This window comes from Tachyglossus aculeatus, unplaced genomic scaffold (genome assembly GCF_015852505.1).
Source record: "Tachyglossus aculeatus isolate mTacAcu1 unplaced genomic scaffold, mTacAcu1.pri scaffold_1_arrow_ctg1, whole genome shotgun sequence".
In the NCBI taxonomy this organism is placed as follows: Eukaryota; Metazoa; Chordata; class Mammalia; order Monotremata; family Tachyglossidae; genus Tachyglossus; species Tachyglossus aculeatus.
This window is the reverse complement of record NW_024044915.1, coordinates 1,156,761-1,171,149: the sequence shown is the minus strand read 5'-3', so window position 1 is coordinate 1,171,149 and position 14,389 is coordinate 1,156,761. Positions and strand designations below refer to the sequence as shown.

Sequence of the window (14,389 nt, the reverse complement as noted above, 5' to 3'; positions counted from 1 at the left end):
AGAAGTTAAGTGACTTGCCCAAAGTATACTACTAATAATAATGATGGCATTTATTAAGCATTTACTACGCGCCAATCACTGTTCTAAGCGCTGGGGAGGTCACAAGGTGATCAGGTTGTTCCCCTGGGAAGTACTCGAAGCGCTTGGGAAGTACAAGTTGGTCGTGTCTGGATTTTCCCAAAGTCTTTCCCCGTTGTTGAGTAGGGACCGTCTCTATACGTTGCCGATTGGTACTTCCCAAGTGCTTAGTACAGTGCTCTGCACACGGTAAGCGCTCAATAAATACGATTGAATGAATGAAAAAGTCCTTCCCCGGAGCTGGCCTGCGGATTGAGAATGGGCTAGTGAAGCGGGCGAGCATTGGGGGGCCGGCATCGGGATAGGGTGGCCGCTCATCGGAGCCGGCCCATCGCTGCCGTGGGGAGCCCCCCGCGGATCATCTCTGGGGGGACCGGGTCCTCCCATCACCCAGAGGTATCCTTGGAAAAGACGAAAGATCCCAACACGGCTCACAATTCCCGCCCCGGCCTCCATGAAACCACATGGTGAAATCAAATCCTCCCTACCCCTCGGCTCTCTTCGTCCAAGTTCTGCTCGGGTGTGAGTGTATCATCATCATCATCATCATCATCATCAATCGTATTTATTGAGCGCTTACTGTGTGCAGAGCACTGTACTAAGCGCTTGGGAAGTCCAGGTTGGCAACATCTAGAGACAGTCCCTACCCAACAGTGGGCTCACAGTCTAAAAGGGGGAGACAGAGAACAAAACCAAACATACTAACAAAATAAAATAAATAGAATAGATATGTACAAGTAAAATAAATAAATAGAGTAACAAATATGTACAAATATATACAGGTAAATATATATACCTATATACATATAGGTACATATATGTATGTGCATATATACATATACATATATACATATACAGTCTATGTTTGGGTGGACGCGGTGGAGTCGAACACTGGTTTTAACACAACACATTGGCATACAGCAAGAATATTTATTCATCATCCCCTAGATCAAGTTCTGCTCGGGTGCGAGTGTGCGTTTGGGTGGACGCGGTGGAGTCGAATGCTGGTTTTAACACAACACGTTGGTGTACAGCAAGAATATTTATTCATCATCCCCTAGATCAAGTTCTGCTCGGGTGTGAGTGTGCGTTTGGGTGGACGTTGTGGAGTCGAAAGCTGGTTTTAACACAACACGTCGGTGTACAGAAAGAATATTTATTCATCATCCCCTAGATCAAGTTCTGCTTGGGCGCGAGTGTGCGTTTGGGTGGACGCAGTGGAGCCGAATGCTGGTTTTAACACAACATGTCGGCGTACAGCAAGAATACTTATCCCCTAGATCAAGTTCTGCTCGGGTGTGAGTGTGCATTTAGGTGGACGTTGTGGAGTCGAAAGCTGGTTTTAACACAACACGTCGGTGTACAGCAAGAATATTTATTCATCATCCCCTAGATCAAGTTCTGCTCAGGTGCGAGTGTGCGTTTGGGTGGACGTTGTGAAGTCGAACACTGGTTTTAACACAATACGTTGGCGTACAGCAAGAATATTTATTCATCATCCCCTAGATCAAGTTCTGCTCGGGTGCGAGTGTGCGTTTGGGTGGACGTTGTGGAGTCGAAAGCTGGTTTTAACACAACACGTCGGTGTACAGCAAGAATACTTATTCATCATCCCCTAGATCAAGTTCTGCTTGAGTGTGAGTGTGCATTTGGGTGGACGTTGTGGAGTCGAAAGCTGGTTTTAACACAACACATCGGTGTACAGCAAGAATATTTATTCATCATCCCCTAGATCAAGCTCTGCTCGGGTGCGAGTGTGCGTTTGGGTGGACGTTGTGGAGTCGAAAGCTGGTTTTAACACAACACGTCGGTGTACAGCAAGAATACTTATTCATCATCCCCTAGATCAAGTTCTGCTCGGGTGCGAGTGTGCGTTTGGGTGGACGTTGTGAAGTCAAACACTGGTTTTAACACAATACGTTGGCGTACAGCAAGAATACTTATTCATCATCCCCTAGATCAAGTTCTGCTCGGGCGTGAGTGTGCATTTGGGTGGACGTTGTGGAGTCGAAAGCTGGTTTTAACACAACACGTCGGTGTACAGCAAGAATACTTATTCATCATCCCCTAGATCAAGTTCTGCTTGAGCGTGAGTGTGCGTTTGGGTGGACGTTGTGGAGTCGAAAGCTGGTTTTAACACAACACATCGGTGTACAGCAAGAATATTTATTCATCATCCCCTAGATCAAGCTCTGCTCGGGTGCGAGTGTGCGTTTGGGTGGACGTTGTGGAGTCGAAAGCTGGTTTTAACACAACACCTTGGTGTACAGCAAGAATACTTATTCATCATCCCCTAGATCAAGTTCTGCTCAGGTGCGAGTGTGCGTTTGGGTGGACGCGGTGGAGTCGAACGCTGCTTTTAACACAACACGTCGGCGTACAGCAAGAATACTTATTCATCATCCCCTAGATCAAGTTCTGCTCGGGTGTGAGTGTGCGTTTGGGTGGACGCGGTGGAGTCGAAAGCTGGTTTTAACACAACACGTCGGCGTACAGCAAGAATACTTATTCATCATCCCCTAGATCAAGTTCTGCTCGGGCGCGAGTGTGCGTTTGGGTGGACGTTGTGGAGTCGAACGCTGGTTTTAACACAATACATTGGTGTACAGCAAGAATAATTATTCATCATCCCCTAGATCAAGTTCTGCTTGGGTGCGTTTGGGTGGACGCGGTGGAGTCGAACGCTGGTTTTAACACAACACGTCGGCGTACAGCAAGAATATTTATTCATCGGGTACACAACACTTCGCTAGAAAGGCATGTAACAAATCCACAGTGGAACGCTCGCGCGGAAGAGGACACACGCGGAGCAGCGGCACGCAGCTAGGCACGGGCGGGTCGGATTTGCCCCCCGTCAACACGTCCACCCCCGGATGGAAAAAGCTGCTCTTGGGGAAACGACAAGGCACACACTTGCAAGTATCCCGGCGTCTTCGTTTGCGTAGATTTCACCCCATTCCCAATTCCAAGGGGGGCAGGCCTCCCTTCCTCTAGTGGCTAGTGGTCTTCTCTCCCGGTGGCCCGCGGCCCCCTTCGAGGAAAACGCCAATTTCCTCCAGGGGTCTCGAATCCGGGAAGGGGATTTGGTTCATCGGCGTTGGAATTTCGAGTTTCAAGGCCAGACGTCCTTGATCGCAAAATTTAAAGTCACCGAGAAAGGACGGGGGGGATTTAGGGGCTCCCTTCCACAGCGAAGTCCGGCCCTCGACCCCTAACGGCGTAGCCGTCCGACGTGTAGCCGGTGCTGTAGAGAAGCAGCGTGGCTCAGTGGAAAGAGCCCGGGCTTTGGAGTCGGAGGTCGTGGGTTCAAATCCCGGCCCCGCCACTTGTCAGCTGTGTGACTGTGGGCGAGTCACTTCACTTCTCTGGGCCTCAGTTCCCTCATGGGTAAAATGGGGAGGAAGACTGGGAGCCCCCCGTGGGGCGACCTGATCACCTTGTGTCCTCCCCGGCGTTTGGAACAGTGCTTTGCACATAGTAAGCGCTTAACACATTTGTTAATTAACAAATTAATTAACAAGTGCAAGCTTGGGGCCTAGGTTTGCCCCGTGCAGATTTGGGCAGGAATTCTCCACAGAAAATTCCCTCCCAAACGATTCCCGGCGTGCATCATCCCCAAACCGCCGCTCTCTGCTGGCTTTTTTCATGCAATCATATTTATCGAGCGCTTACTGTGTGCAGAGCACTGTACTAAGCGCTTGTCTATCCCAAACAGAGCTCCAGAAAGGCCCGGAAGCACAGACTCCCCCCACCCCGCAATTCCTCATCCCCCCCAACGCTTTTCACTATTCAGTCGCCTTTATTGAGCGCTTACTGTGCACAGAGCGTACTGTACTAAGCGCACTACAGTTTCTGCAAGAGAATCAGGAGCGGGCCGAAACCGTGGTGACCCTATAATAATAATAATAATGGTATTTGTTACGCGCTTACTATGTGCCAAGCACTGTTCTAAGCATGGAGGGGGATACAAGGTGATCAGGTTGTCCCATGGGGGGCTCACAGTCTTCATCCCCATTTGACAGAGGAGGGAACTGAGGCACAGAGAAGTGAAGTGACTTCCCCAAAGTCACACAGCTGACCCTCACCTCGCCTTCCGACTCTGCCGAGCACAGTGCCCCGCACGCCATCAGCGCTCAATAAATACCGCGATGGATTGATTCCCCGCCGAAGCAGGTGAGCCCTAGAACCATGTTGCCAACTTGTACTTCCCAAGCGCTTAGTACAGTGCTCTGCACACAGTAAGCGCTCAATAAATACGATTGAATGAATGAATGGTGTGGACAAGCGGGAAAGTCAGCAGCTGAGAATAAAGGCTGTATATTTTAGCCTCCGCCCCTCGGTCTGATCCTCTCCTTCGCCCCGCCACATTTGCTCCTCATTCATTCATTCATTCAATCGTATTTATTGAGCGCTTACTGTGTGCTGAGCACTGTACTAAGCGCTTGGGAAGTACAAGCTACTAGCGGTACTAGCGGCTTTCCACAGTTCTGGGCCCTGAATCCCGACCTTTAGGCTCAGTCCCGGACCCTTCCTAGGATAGTAAGCACTTAACAAATACCATTATTATTATTATTATTATATTATCTGGGCCTCAGTGACCTCATCTGTCAAATGGGGATGAAGACTGTGAGCCCCATGTGGGACAACCTCATCACCTTGTATCCTCCCCAGCGCTTAGAACAGTACTTTGCACATAGTAAGCGCTTAACAAATGCCATTATTATTATTATTATTATTGATTTGACTGTCCACCTTTCCCTGCCTGATTGTGAATCTCTGGAGAGCAGGGGTCAACTCTCCCAAGCGCTCAGGGCAGTGCTGTCCACACAGTAGCCTGTAAACTCTTTGAGGGGAGGAATCGTATTTACTATTTAGAGAAGCAGCGTGGCTCAGTGGAAAGAGCCCGGGCTTTGGAGTCAGTGGTCATAGGTTCAAATCCTGGCTCCGCCAGTTAATAATAATAATGATGGCATTTATTAAGCGCTTACTATGTGCAAAGCGCTGTTCTAAGCGCTGGGGAGGATACAAGTTGATCAGGTTGTCCCACGAGGGGCTCACACTTTTAATCCCCATTTTACAGATGAGGGAACTGAGGCACAGAGAAGTTAAGTGACTTGCCCAGTCACACAGCTGACAAGCGGCGGAGCAGGGATTTGAACCCATGACCTCTGACTCCAAAGCCCTGGCTCTTTCCACTGAACCATGCTGCTTCGGGCAAGTCACTTCACTTCTCTGGGCCTCAGTTCCCTCATCTGTAAAATGGGGGTTGGGGGGTAGGACAACCTGATCACCTTGGAACCTCCCCAGCGCTTAGAACAGCGCTTTGCACATAGTAAGTGCTTAATAAATGCCATCATTATTATTATTACTATTCTCCCCCTTTTAGACTGTGAGCCCACTGTTGGGTAGGGACTGTCTCTATGTGTTGCCAATTTGTACTTCCCAAGCGCTTAGTACAGTGCTCTGCACATAGTAAGCGCTCAATAAATACGATTGATGATGATGATGATGATGATTACTATTATTGTATCGTGCTCTCCCAAGCACTTAGGACTGTTCTGCTCACAGTGGCCTGTAAATTCTTCGAGGGCAGGGATTATATCTACTAACTCTAATTGTATACTTTTTAAAAAAAAAAAAAGATATTTGTTAAGCACTTAATACGTGGCAGGGACTGTACTGAGTGCTAGGGTAGATACAGGATGATTCAGTCCCTGTCCCACATAGGGTTCACCGTCTAAAGAGAAGCAGCGTGGCTCAGTGGAGCCCGACTTTGGAGTCAGAGGTCATGGGTTCAAATCCCGGCTCCGCCACTTGTCAGCTGGGTGACTTTGGGCAAGTCCACTTCTCTGGGTCTCAGTTCCCTCATCTGGAAAATGGGGATGAAGACCGTGAGCCCGCCGTGGGACAACCTGATCACCTTGCACTACCCCAGCGCTTAGAACAGGGCTTTGCACATAGTAAGCGCTTAACAAATACCATCATTATTATTATTCCCCCATTCTGCGGCCATTCGTCCTTCAGACGCGGCCAGCGGGAGGGCGGAGGGGAAATGGACTCTGGTTCGGGTGGTCCACACCGGCCCCCCTTTCGACTTCCCAGAGGGCTTTATGGAGCGTGGCCTGTTTTCCTCGGAAAGATGAAGTCCGAGACTAGGCTCATTCCTCAGGCGTTAGACTGGAGACTTCTTGTGGGCAGGGGACGCGTTTACCAATTCTGTCGTACCGTCCTCCTCGAGCGCTCGGTCCGGGGCTCCGCGCAGGGTGAGCGCTCAATAAATACCACCGGCCTTCTCCCCCCCGAGTTTGGTCCCGGTCCCCCCGAGGATTACGGCCAGAGGATTACGTTGGAGCGGGGGCAGGAAGATGCAGCTCTTCCGACGCCCCGGGAAGATCGGGACCGGACGCTCCGGCCGGGCCGGGATCACCCCGACAGGCCCCGAAGCCGACGTCGCATCTCCAGAAGGAATCAACCAGTCGGTCGGTGGTATTTACGGAGCGCTTCGACGTGCGCGGAACGCTGGGCTAAGCGCTGGGGAGAGTCCAATAAGACGGACACCGTCCCCGCCCACGACGAGTTTGCGGCCTACGGAGGGAGAGACGCTCAAATAAGCGACAGAGAGGGGATTTGAGGATCAAAGAGCCAAGGGCCTAGTTGACGCAGAGGGGAAATTAAGGTTTAGTCAGGGAAGGCCTCTTGGAGGATATCGATTAATCAATCGGTGGTGTGTACCGAGCGCTTACTGGATGCCGAGCGCTGTATTAAGCGCTCGGGAGAGGACGACGCGACAGAATTGGTAGAAGCGTTCCCTGCCCACAAGGGGAGATGGGACTTTTTAGACTGTGAGCCCACTGTTGGGTAGGGACTGTCTCTATATGTTGCCAATCTGTACTTCCCAAGCGCTTAGTACAGTGCTCTGCACATAGTAAGCGCTCAATAAATACGATTGATGATGACTTTTTGAAGGGTTTTGAAGGCGGGGAGAGCAAAGGGGACTCAAGTTGGCCCCCAGGGCTCAGAGGAGGGGCCGCAGTCACCAGAGAGTGACCCAGAGGAGGAGGAGAGTTGATCCCGACGGCTAGAAACCAGATCTGACGCATCAGCTCTTTATTGCTTGCCGCGTTACAGCGGGGCAGGGAGACCCCCGTCTCTCGAGCCCACTCTCGATCGATCGTCGCCCGTCTTTTCCCTGAGGCGGCCCGGCTTTTCTCCTCCTCCAACCTCCCAGCCCCCCTCCAAGCCAGAAGGAGCTAGGGGAAAATGGCGCGGGGCGACCGGAAAGCTGGCACCTCCCGTCCTCCCCTCCGTCCCGACTCCCAGGACTCCGTTCCGATTAATACTGTTCCGTTTTCCTCTCCCGGGGACCCGCTGGGGGTATAAACTGCCCGCCCCACTGAGCGGCGTGGCTCAGTGGGAAGAGCCCGGCCTTTGGAGTCAGAGGCCAGGGGTTCAAATCCCGGCTCCGCCGATTGCCAGCTATGTGACTTTGGGCAAGTCACTTCACTCCTCTGGGCCTCAGTTACCTCATCTGTAAAACGGGGATGAAGACCGCGAGCCCCCCGTGGGACAACCCGATCACCTTGTAACCTCCCCAGTGCTTAGAACAGTGCTGTGCACATAGTAAGCGCGTAATAAATGCTGTCATCATTATTATTATTATTACTACACTGCCCGGATTCGGTGGAGAGGTCCAGTCGACACAGGCCGACGTGTGTAGACGAGGAGGAACGGGGATTGAGACCGTGGGTCCCACCTGGGACAAGGACCGCCTCCAATCCGATTTGCCGGTGCCCACCCCGGCGCTTAGTACAGTGCCTGGCACACAGTAAGCGCTTAACAAATACCGCGATTATTTCTATTTACCCGTTTTCCAAATTCCGGGAGGTTTCAAAGACTTCCCCGTAAGGACCGTCCCCCTCCCCCCCAGACGCTTCCGCCAAAGACGCCCCTCTGAGTCACCCCATCCTGACGGGCCCCGTCGTCCTTTCCTTTCCGCTCTACACAGGACACCGAGAGGGAAGCGCTTGGAAGCCGCGTCACGGGAGAACTAAGAAGGGAAATGCCGTTGCCACATCGGATGTAAACGTAGGTAAGCCCCCCCACCCCGCCGCGCAGATCTCCGCTTTTTTCCTCCAAAGTGAGGGACTCTGGGTATGTCAGCGCGGCGACGTGGAGCGGAACCGCAAAAACCCATCGCACGGGCCGGTTCCCGGACACGACGACACGGCTGCACGCGTATGGCTTGGCTTCTCCGACCCGGATCCGCGCCCTCCCCCCCCAATCCCGTCCCACCCACCCCCGCCCCGCAAACCCGGACAACCGGGCCGTCCCAGCCCTACGCTAGTCCCTAGTTCTAATAAATAACGGCGCCGAGACCCCTCCGTCCCTCTTCCCCGCCCCCCCACCCGCCCCCCCGTCCGCCCCCCGCTGCCCTCACTGTTCCGGCAGCCCGGGCCTCCTCTCAGACACAGGTCTCGGGGTTGGCCACCGCCTCCCCGTTTTTCTCCGGCTCCCCTTTCAAGAAGTGTTCCACCTCGACCGAGCCCACCCGGACGTCCTCGGGGGACTTGTCCCCCAGCTTGGCCAGCTCCTCCGGCTCCGCCACCTCCTCCTTGGTCTCGGGTTTGTCCGGCCTCTTCTTGATGCAGAAGAAGTTGCCCAGAGCCAGCACCAGGGCGGAAGTGACCACCTCGACTCCGGCCAGGATGAACACGTACATGTAGACGTGAGTCGCGTCCAGAAGCTTGCCTGGGGAGGGACGAGAGGCCCGGCTCAGATCCCCGGGACAGGCAGCCGCGAAGAAACGAGACCCAGAGGGAGGATCCCCCCCAGCCAAACCCTGTTCTGTCACGGGCCGCCTCTGCCGCTGAGGTGCTTTTTGAAGGAAAACTGACAAGCCATTAGCCTATTTTAGCACCAGCCTTGACTGGGAAACGCCCGACGCCTCCTTTCTGACGCCAATTTATAGCCTCGAAGAAGACCCACGGAAGGAGGTTCGGGAAGATCGCTTGGGAAGGCCCGGCCAGAGCCTTCCCCATCCCACTCGATCCCATCTGGGCCCAGGGGCCTGTCTGGGAAAGCGGGGAGGAAGAGGGTGGGAGGAGAGAAAATCCTTGTTGGGAGAAGCAACACGTCCGTGTAGAAAGAGCCCGGGTTTGGGAGTCCCGAGCCCGGGGTCCTAATCCCGGGCTCCGCCGCTTACCTGCTCCGTGAATTTGGGGAAAACCCTTCGCTTTTCTGGCCCTCCGTTTCCTCATCCGTACAATACCTGTTCTCCCTTCCCCCTTAGACTGTGAGTCCCACGTGAGACGGGGATTATCGGATTGCCTGGCACCCGCCCAAGCGCTCAGCACAGTGCTCGGCACAGAGTATGCACTGAAAACCTCCCACGGTTGTTGTCGTTATTGGTCCTAGTGAACCCCCCCACATCAACCACCACGCCTGGTCCATGGCTTGGCTCACTGGAAAAAAGCCCAGGTTTGGGAGTCAGAGGTCGTGGGTTCTAATCCCGGCTCCGCCACTTGTCAGCTGGGCGAGTCACTTGATGATGATGATGACATTTGTTAAGCGCTTACTATGTGCAAAGCACTGTTCTAAGCGCTGGGGGGATACAAGGTGATCGGGTTGTCCCACGCGGGGCTCACAATCTTAATCCCCATTTTACAGATGAGGTAACTGAGGCCCAGAGAAATGAAGTGACTTGCCCAAAGTCACACAGCTGACAACTGGTGGAGCCGGGATTTGAACCCATGACCTCTGACTCCAAAGCCCGTGCCCTTTCCACTTAACTTCTCTGGGCCTCAGTTACCTCATCTGTAAAATGGGGATTAAGACTGTGAGCCCCCATGGGACAACCTGATCACCTTGTAACCTGCCCAGTGCTTACAACAGTGCTTTGCACATAGTAAGTGCTTAATAAATATTATTATTATTACTACCCCAGCACTTAGAATAGTGCTTGGCACATAGTAAGCGCTTAACGAATACCATTATTATCATCCTCATTTAGATTCAGGGCTGGTCACACACACACACCACATACATGCACATACATACACACACACACACACACACACACACACACACACACACAGAGAGAGAAAAGCAGCATGGCCTAGTGGTTAGAGCCCAGGCCCGGGAGTCAGAAGGACCCTGATTCTAATCCCGTCTCCGTCGCTTTGCCGTGTGACCTCGGCCAAGCCGCTTCACTTCCCTGGGCCTCGGTTACCCTCCTCTGTAAAACGGGGATGAAGACAGTGAGCCCCACGCGAAACAGGGGCCGGGTCCAACCTGGATCTACCCCAGCGCTTGACACAGAGTAAGCGCTTAACACATACCACTTTTTTTAAAAAAAAGGGAAACCAAGGCAGAACGAGCCGGTTTCCGCTCCTCTGTCGGGGATGGCAAAGCGCAAGCGTTGGCGACTAGCCTGGAGTCCCAAGGCCCCAGAACGGTGACAGGACTTTGGCCAAGGTCGCCCAGCCTCGGGGAATGGCGGCATATACCGGGCATCCATCACGCCGAGCTGAACGCTCGGGAAAACACCCGACAAGATCCAACTACGTTCGCACGCAGCGGCGGCCGGAGGTTCTCCCTCCCCTCGCCCCGGCCTCCACTCTGAGAGCTCCCGCGGAGAGAGTGGCCGAGGCCCAGACGGGAGGCCGTCCGGCGTGGGCGGGACGGTCGGAAGCGATGGGAATCGTCGGCCGCGGGCGCGCTCAGGACAACCGTTCCCGTCGCTCCAGCCGGGCCCGCTTCCCGCGGGCCACCGCCGACCTCCGGGGACTCGGGCCGGCTCCGGGCGGACCCCGGGAAGCGGAGGGGACGGGGCGGGCGCTCACCTCCGGACGGCGGGCCGATGAGCACCGCCATGGCCTCCATCAGCAGCACGAGGCCGATGGCGCTGGAGAACTTCTGGGTGCCCACGATGGCCATGAGCACCTCGAACTGCAGGGCCCCCACCATGCCGTAGGAGATGCCGAAGAAGATGCAGAAGGCCACCAGGCCGCCGTAGGAGGCGGCCATGGAGCCCACCAGGTCGGTGATGCCGTTGAAGACCATGGAGAAGCTGAAGAGGTAGACGCAGCGCGGGCGGACCCACTTGAGGCCGGCCACGAACCCGCAGAGGGGCCGGGCGAAGATGTCGATGAAGCCCAGGATGGTCAGCAGGAAGGCGGCCTTGGTGTCCGGCACCCCCATGTCCTTGGCGTAGCTGACCACGAACACGGGGGGCACGAAGAGCCCCAGCACCATGATGGAGGCCGCCACGGTGTAGATCAAAAAGCCGCGGTCCCTGAACACGCTGAAGTCCAGGAGCTTCTTGGGGCCCTTCTTGGGCTTGGCCGCCTCCGCCGGGGCCCCGGCCGCCTTGGGGGGCTCCAGGGGCCTCATGAGGGCCCCGCAGACGCAGCAGTTGAGGAGCAGCCCCCCCAGGATGAGGAAGCCCCCCCGCCAGCCGTACAGGTCCTGCAGGATCTGCCCCAGCGGGGACAGGGCGCAGAGGAACACGGGGCTGCCGGCCGCCGAGAGCCCGTTGGCCATAGGCCGTCTCTTGTCGAAGTAGCGGTTGAGCATGATCAGCGAGGGCTGGAAGTTGAGCGCCAGGCCCAGACCTGGAAGGGAAGACTCGGCCGTGGGACCCGGGTTCCGATCCCGCCTCGCCCCGCGACCCCGGGCCGGACACTTCACCTCTCTGGGCCTCGGCCACCTCATTCATTCGGTCGTATTTATCGAGCGCTTACCGTGAGCAGAGCACTGGACTGGGCGCCTGGGAAATACCATCATCATCATCATCACTCGCATTTATCGAGCGCTTACTGTGTGCAGAGCACTGTACTAAGCGCTTGGGAACATCTAGAGACAGTCCCTACCCAACAGTGGGCTCACAGTCGAAAAGGGGGAGGAGGAAATACAAGTCGGCGTATTGATAGGGACGGTCCCTACCCAACAACGGGCTCGAGGTCTGGAAACCAGGCAGAGGAGAGCGCTTGGCACATAGTAATCGCTTAACACGCTGGTTCGGTGATACCGGACTCTCCCAGGTGCTCTGCGTAGGCGCTCAATAAATACCACCGACTGAGTCCCTGGGCCCAGTCTGCCGCGCTCGAGTTGCGCGGCGTAGCGTGGGTCGGGGGCTCGCCCCCCAGCCAGCGCCCGAGCCCCATTTCGCCCCCACCCCGGCCCCCCAAATCCGCCCCGGGCCGCCCCCGGCCCCGCTCACCAGTGACGACGCCGGCGGTGAGGTAGATCTGGAGGATGCTGGTACAGAAGGAAGCGGACACCATCCCCAGCGAGGCGAGCAGGCCGCCCACCAGCATGACGGGCCGGCACCCAAACCGGTTCACGCACACGCTGCACAGGGGACCTGCGGGCGGACCACCTCACCCCTGGAGCCCCGCGCCGGACCCCCCCCCGGCCCGCCGCGGCCCCCTCCCCGCCTCTTCCCGGCCGCCGCCACGCCGGCTCCGCTTGGGCGTCGCTAGGCCCGCGGGCGGATCGACGCGACGGACGGGAAGCAGCGTGGCTCGATGGGAAGAGCCCGGGCTTGGGAGTCGGGAGGCCGGGGGTACAAATCCCTTGTGGCTTTGGGCAAGTCACTTCACTTCTCTGGGCCTCGGTTACCTCTTCTGTGAAATGGGGATGACGACTGGGAGCCCCCCGTGGGACCACCTGATCACCTTGTACCCTCCCCGGCGCTTAGAACAGGGCTTTGCACATAGTAAGCGCTTAACAAATACCGTCATTATTATCATCATCGACCCCATCAGGCCTCCCTGGCCGAGGCGGGGCTTGAGCCCGTTTCCCAGAGAGGGAGACTGAGGCCCAGAGGGAGTCCAGCCGGCCAGCCTGGACTTTAGGAGGGATCTGATCCACTCCCGTCACGGGGCCTAGGCCGGCAGCTCGTCGCGGGTGGGGAACTCGGACTCTCCCGAGCGCTCAGTACAGCGGTCTGCCCGCGACGAGCGCTCAGTAAACGCCGGTGGTGACGACGACGATGGGGTCGAATCTCTACCGTAAGCTCCTTGCGGGCAGGGATCGTGGTTATTAACTCTGTCGGACTCTCCGAAGCGCTTAGCGCAGTACTCGGCTAACAGTAGACGGCAAAGCTCCTGTGGGACGAGGATTAAGCCTACCCTCTCCGACGTACCGTCCTCTCGCAAGCGCTTAGTACAGTGTTCGGCACACGGGAAGCGCTCGGTCAGTACCACCGACCGACCGATTGAATCCAGTCGGAACCCGCCGCGGCCGGGGGATCCCTCCCTTCTCTGCAGCTGCTTCTGCTCATCCGTTCATTCGGTCGTCTTTATCGAGCGCTTACTGTGTGCGGAGCATCATCAATCGTATTTATTGAGCGCTTACCGTGTGCAGAGCACTGTGCTGAGCGCTTGGGAAGTACAAATTGGCAACATATAGAGACGCTCCCTACCCAACAGTGGGCTCCCAGTCTAAAAGCACTGTACTGAGCGCTCGGGAAGTACAGGTGGGCAACAGATATGCCGCTCCCTCGCCCCTCACCTGTCCCATAGAGCATGGCCAGCAGGATGGAGGAGATCCAGGCCGTGTCGCTGTAGCCGATGCCGAACTCACGGATCAGCTCCTTGAAGAAGACGCTGACGGCCTTGGGAAAGGCGTAGGAGAAGCCCGTGATGATGAAGCAGCCGAAGAGGATGGCCCAGCCCCAGCCCCCGTCGGGGGCCTTGACCCCGGAGGGGCCGTCGTCCAGCACCACCGCTCCCATCCCGAGCCCCGCTCCGTCGCTCCCTGCGGAAGAGGAAACGCGGCCGTCGGCTGCGGGCCCGGGCCGCGGAGAACCGCGGGTTCGGGTTCGCCTCGCGGTGTCACCGCCCTTTACCCGGCTTGGCGGGAGCCGTGAAGCTCATCCCATTTTCCGGCGGGTGAAACCGAGGCCTTCTCAGGCAGCTTCATCTAATCCCGGCTCCGCCGTGTGTCTGCCGCGCGACCTTGGGCGTGTCACGTCCCTTCTCTGTGCCTCAGCCAGCTCGTCCGCAAAACGGGGAGCGAGACTGGGAGGGACGGGGACCGTGTCCGACCCGATCGGCGTGCCGCTCCGGCTGTTATTACCGCGCCTGTTACTACGACTGTTGCTGCCGCCCCCGCCAGCTGTCGGCTGGGTCCACGCCAGTGAGCCCGGCCCCTCTTAAAAGAGGCCGAGAGAAACCCGCATCTGTTTTCGTCGAGAACCGAGCCGGTTCCGGCCTCAACGGCCCGGCCCGCTTCATTTCCGTTCGGCCCCCGGAACCGGGATGGGGAAACCGCTTCCCCCCGCCGCCCGGGGTCGGGCCAGAAGAGC

General features: G+C 56.4%; 2 protein-coding genes across 2 annotated transcripts in view; one reads left to right on the top strand and one right to left on the bottom strand.

The window, feature by feature from the left end:
• CSNK1D (casein kinase 1 delta) overlaps positions 1-8,176 on the top strand; it is a 46,003-nt gene extending 37,827 nt beyond the window's left edge. The window contains exon 9 of the mRNA XM_038742924.1: positions 8,084-8,176. Coding sequence (XP_038598852.1) covers positions 8,084-8,161 — 78 coding nt within the window. The 3' untranslated portion in view covers positions 8,162-8,176. The remainder of the gene's footprint in view (positions 1-8,083) is intronic.
• A 339-nt stretch (positions 8,177-8,515) lies between these two features.
• SLC16A3 (solute carrier family 16 member 3) lies at positions 8,516-14,017 on the bottom strand. Its single transcript, XM_038742923.1, has 5 exons — positions 13,931-14,017; positions 13,594-13,839; positions 12,299-12,442; positions 10,920-11,690; positions 8,516-8,826 (listed from the first exon to the last, which is right to left on the bottom strand). The coding sequence occupies exons 1-5, from the start codon at positions 13,956-13,958 to the stop codon at positions 8,540-8,542; spliced, it is 1,476 nt and encodes a 491-aa protein (XP_038598851.1). The 5' UTR covers positions 13,959-14,017; the 3' UTR covers positions 8,516-8,539.
• Positions 14,018-14,389: the final 372 nt, after the last annotated feature.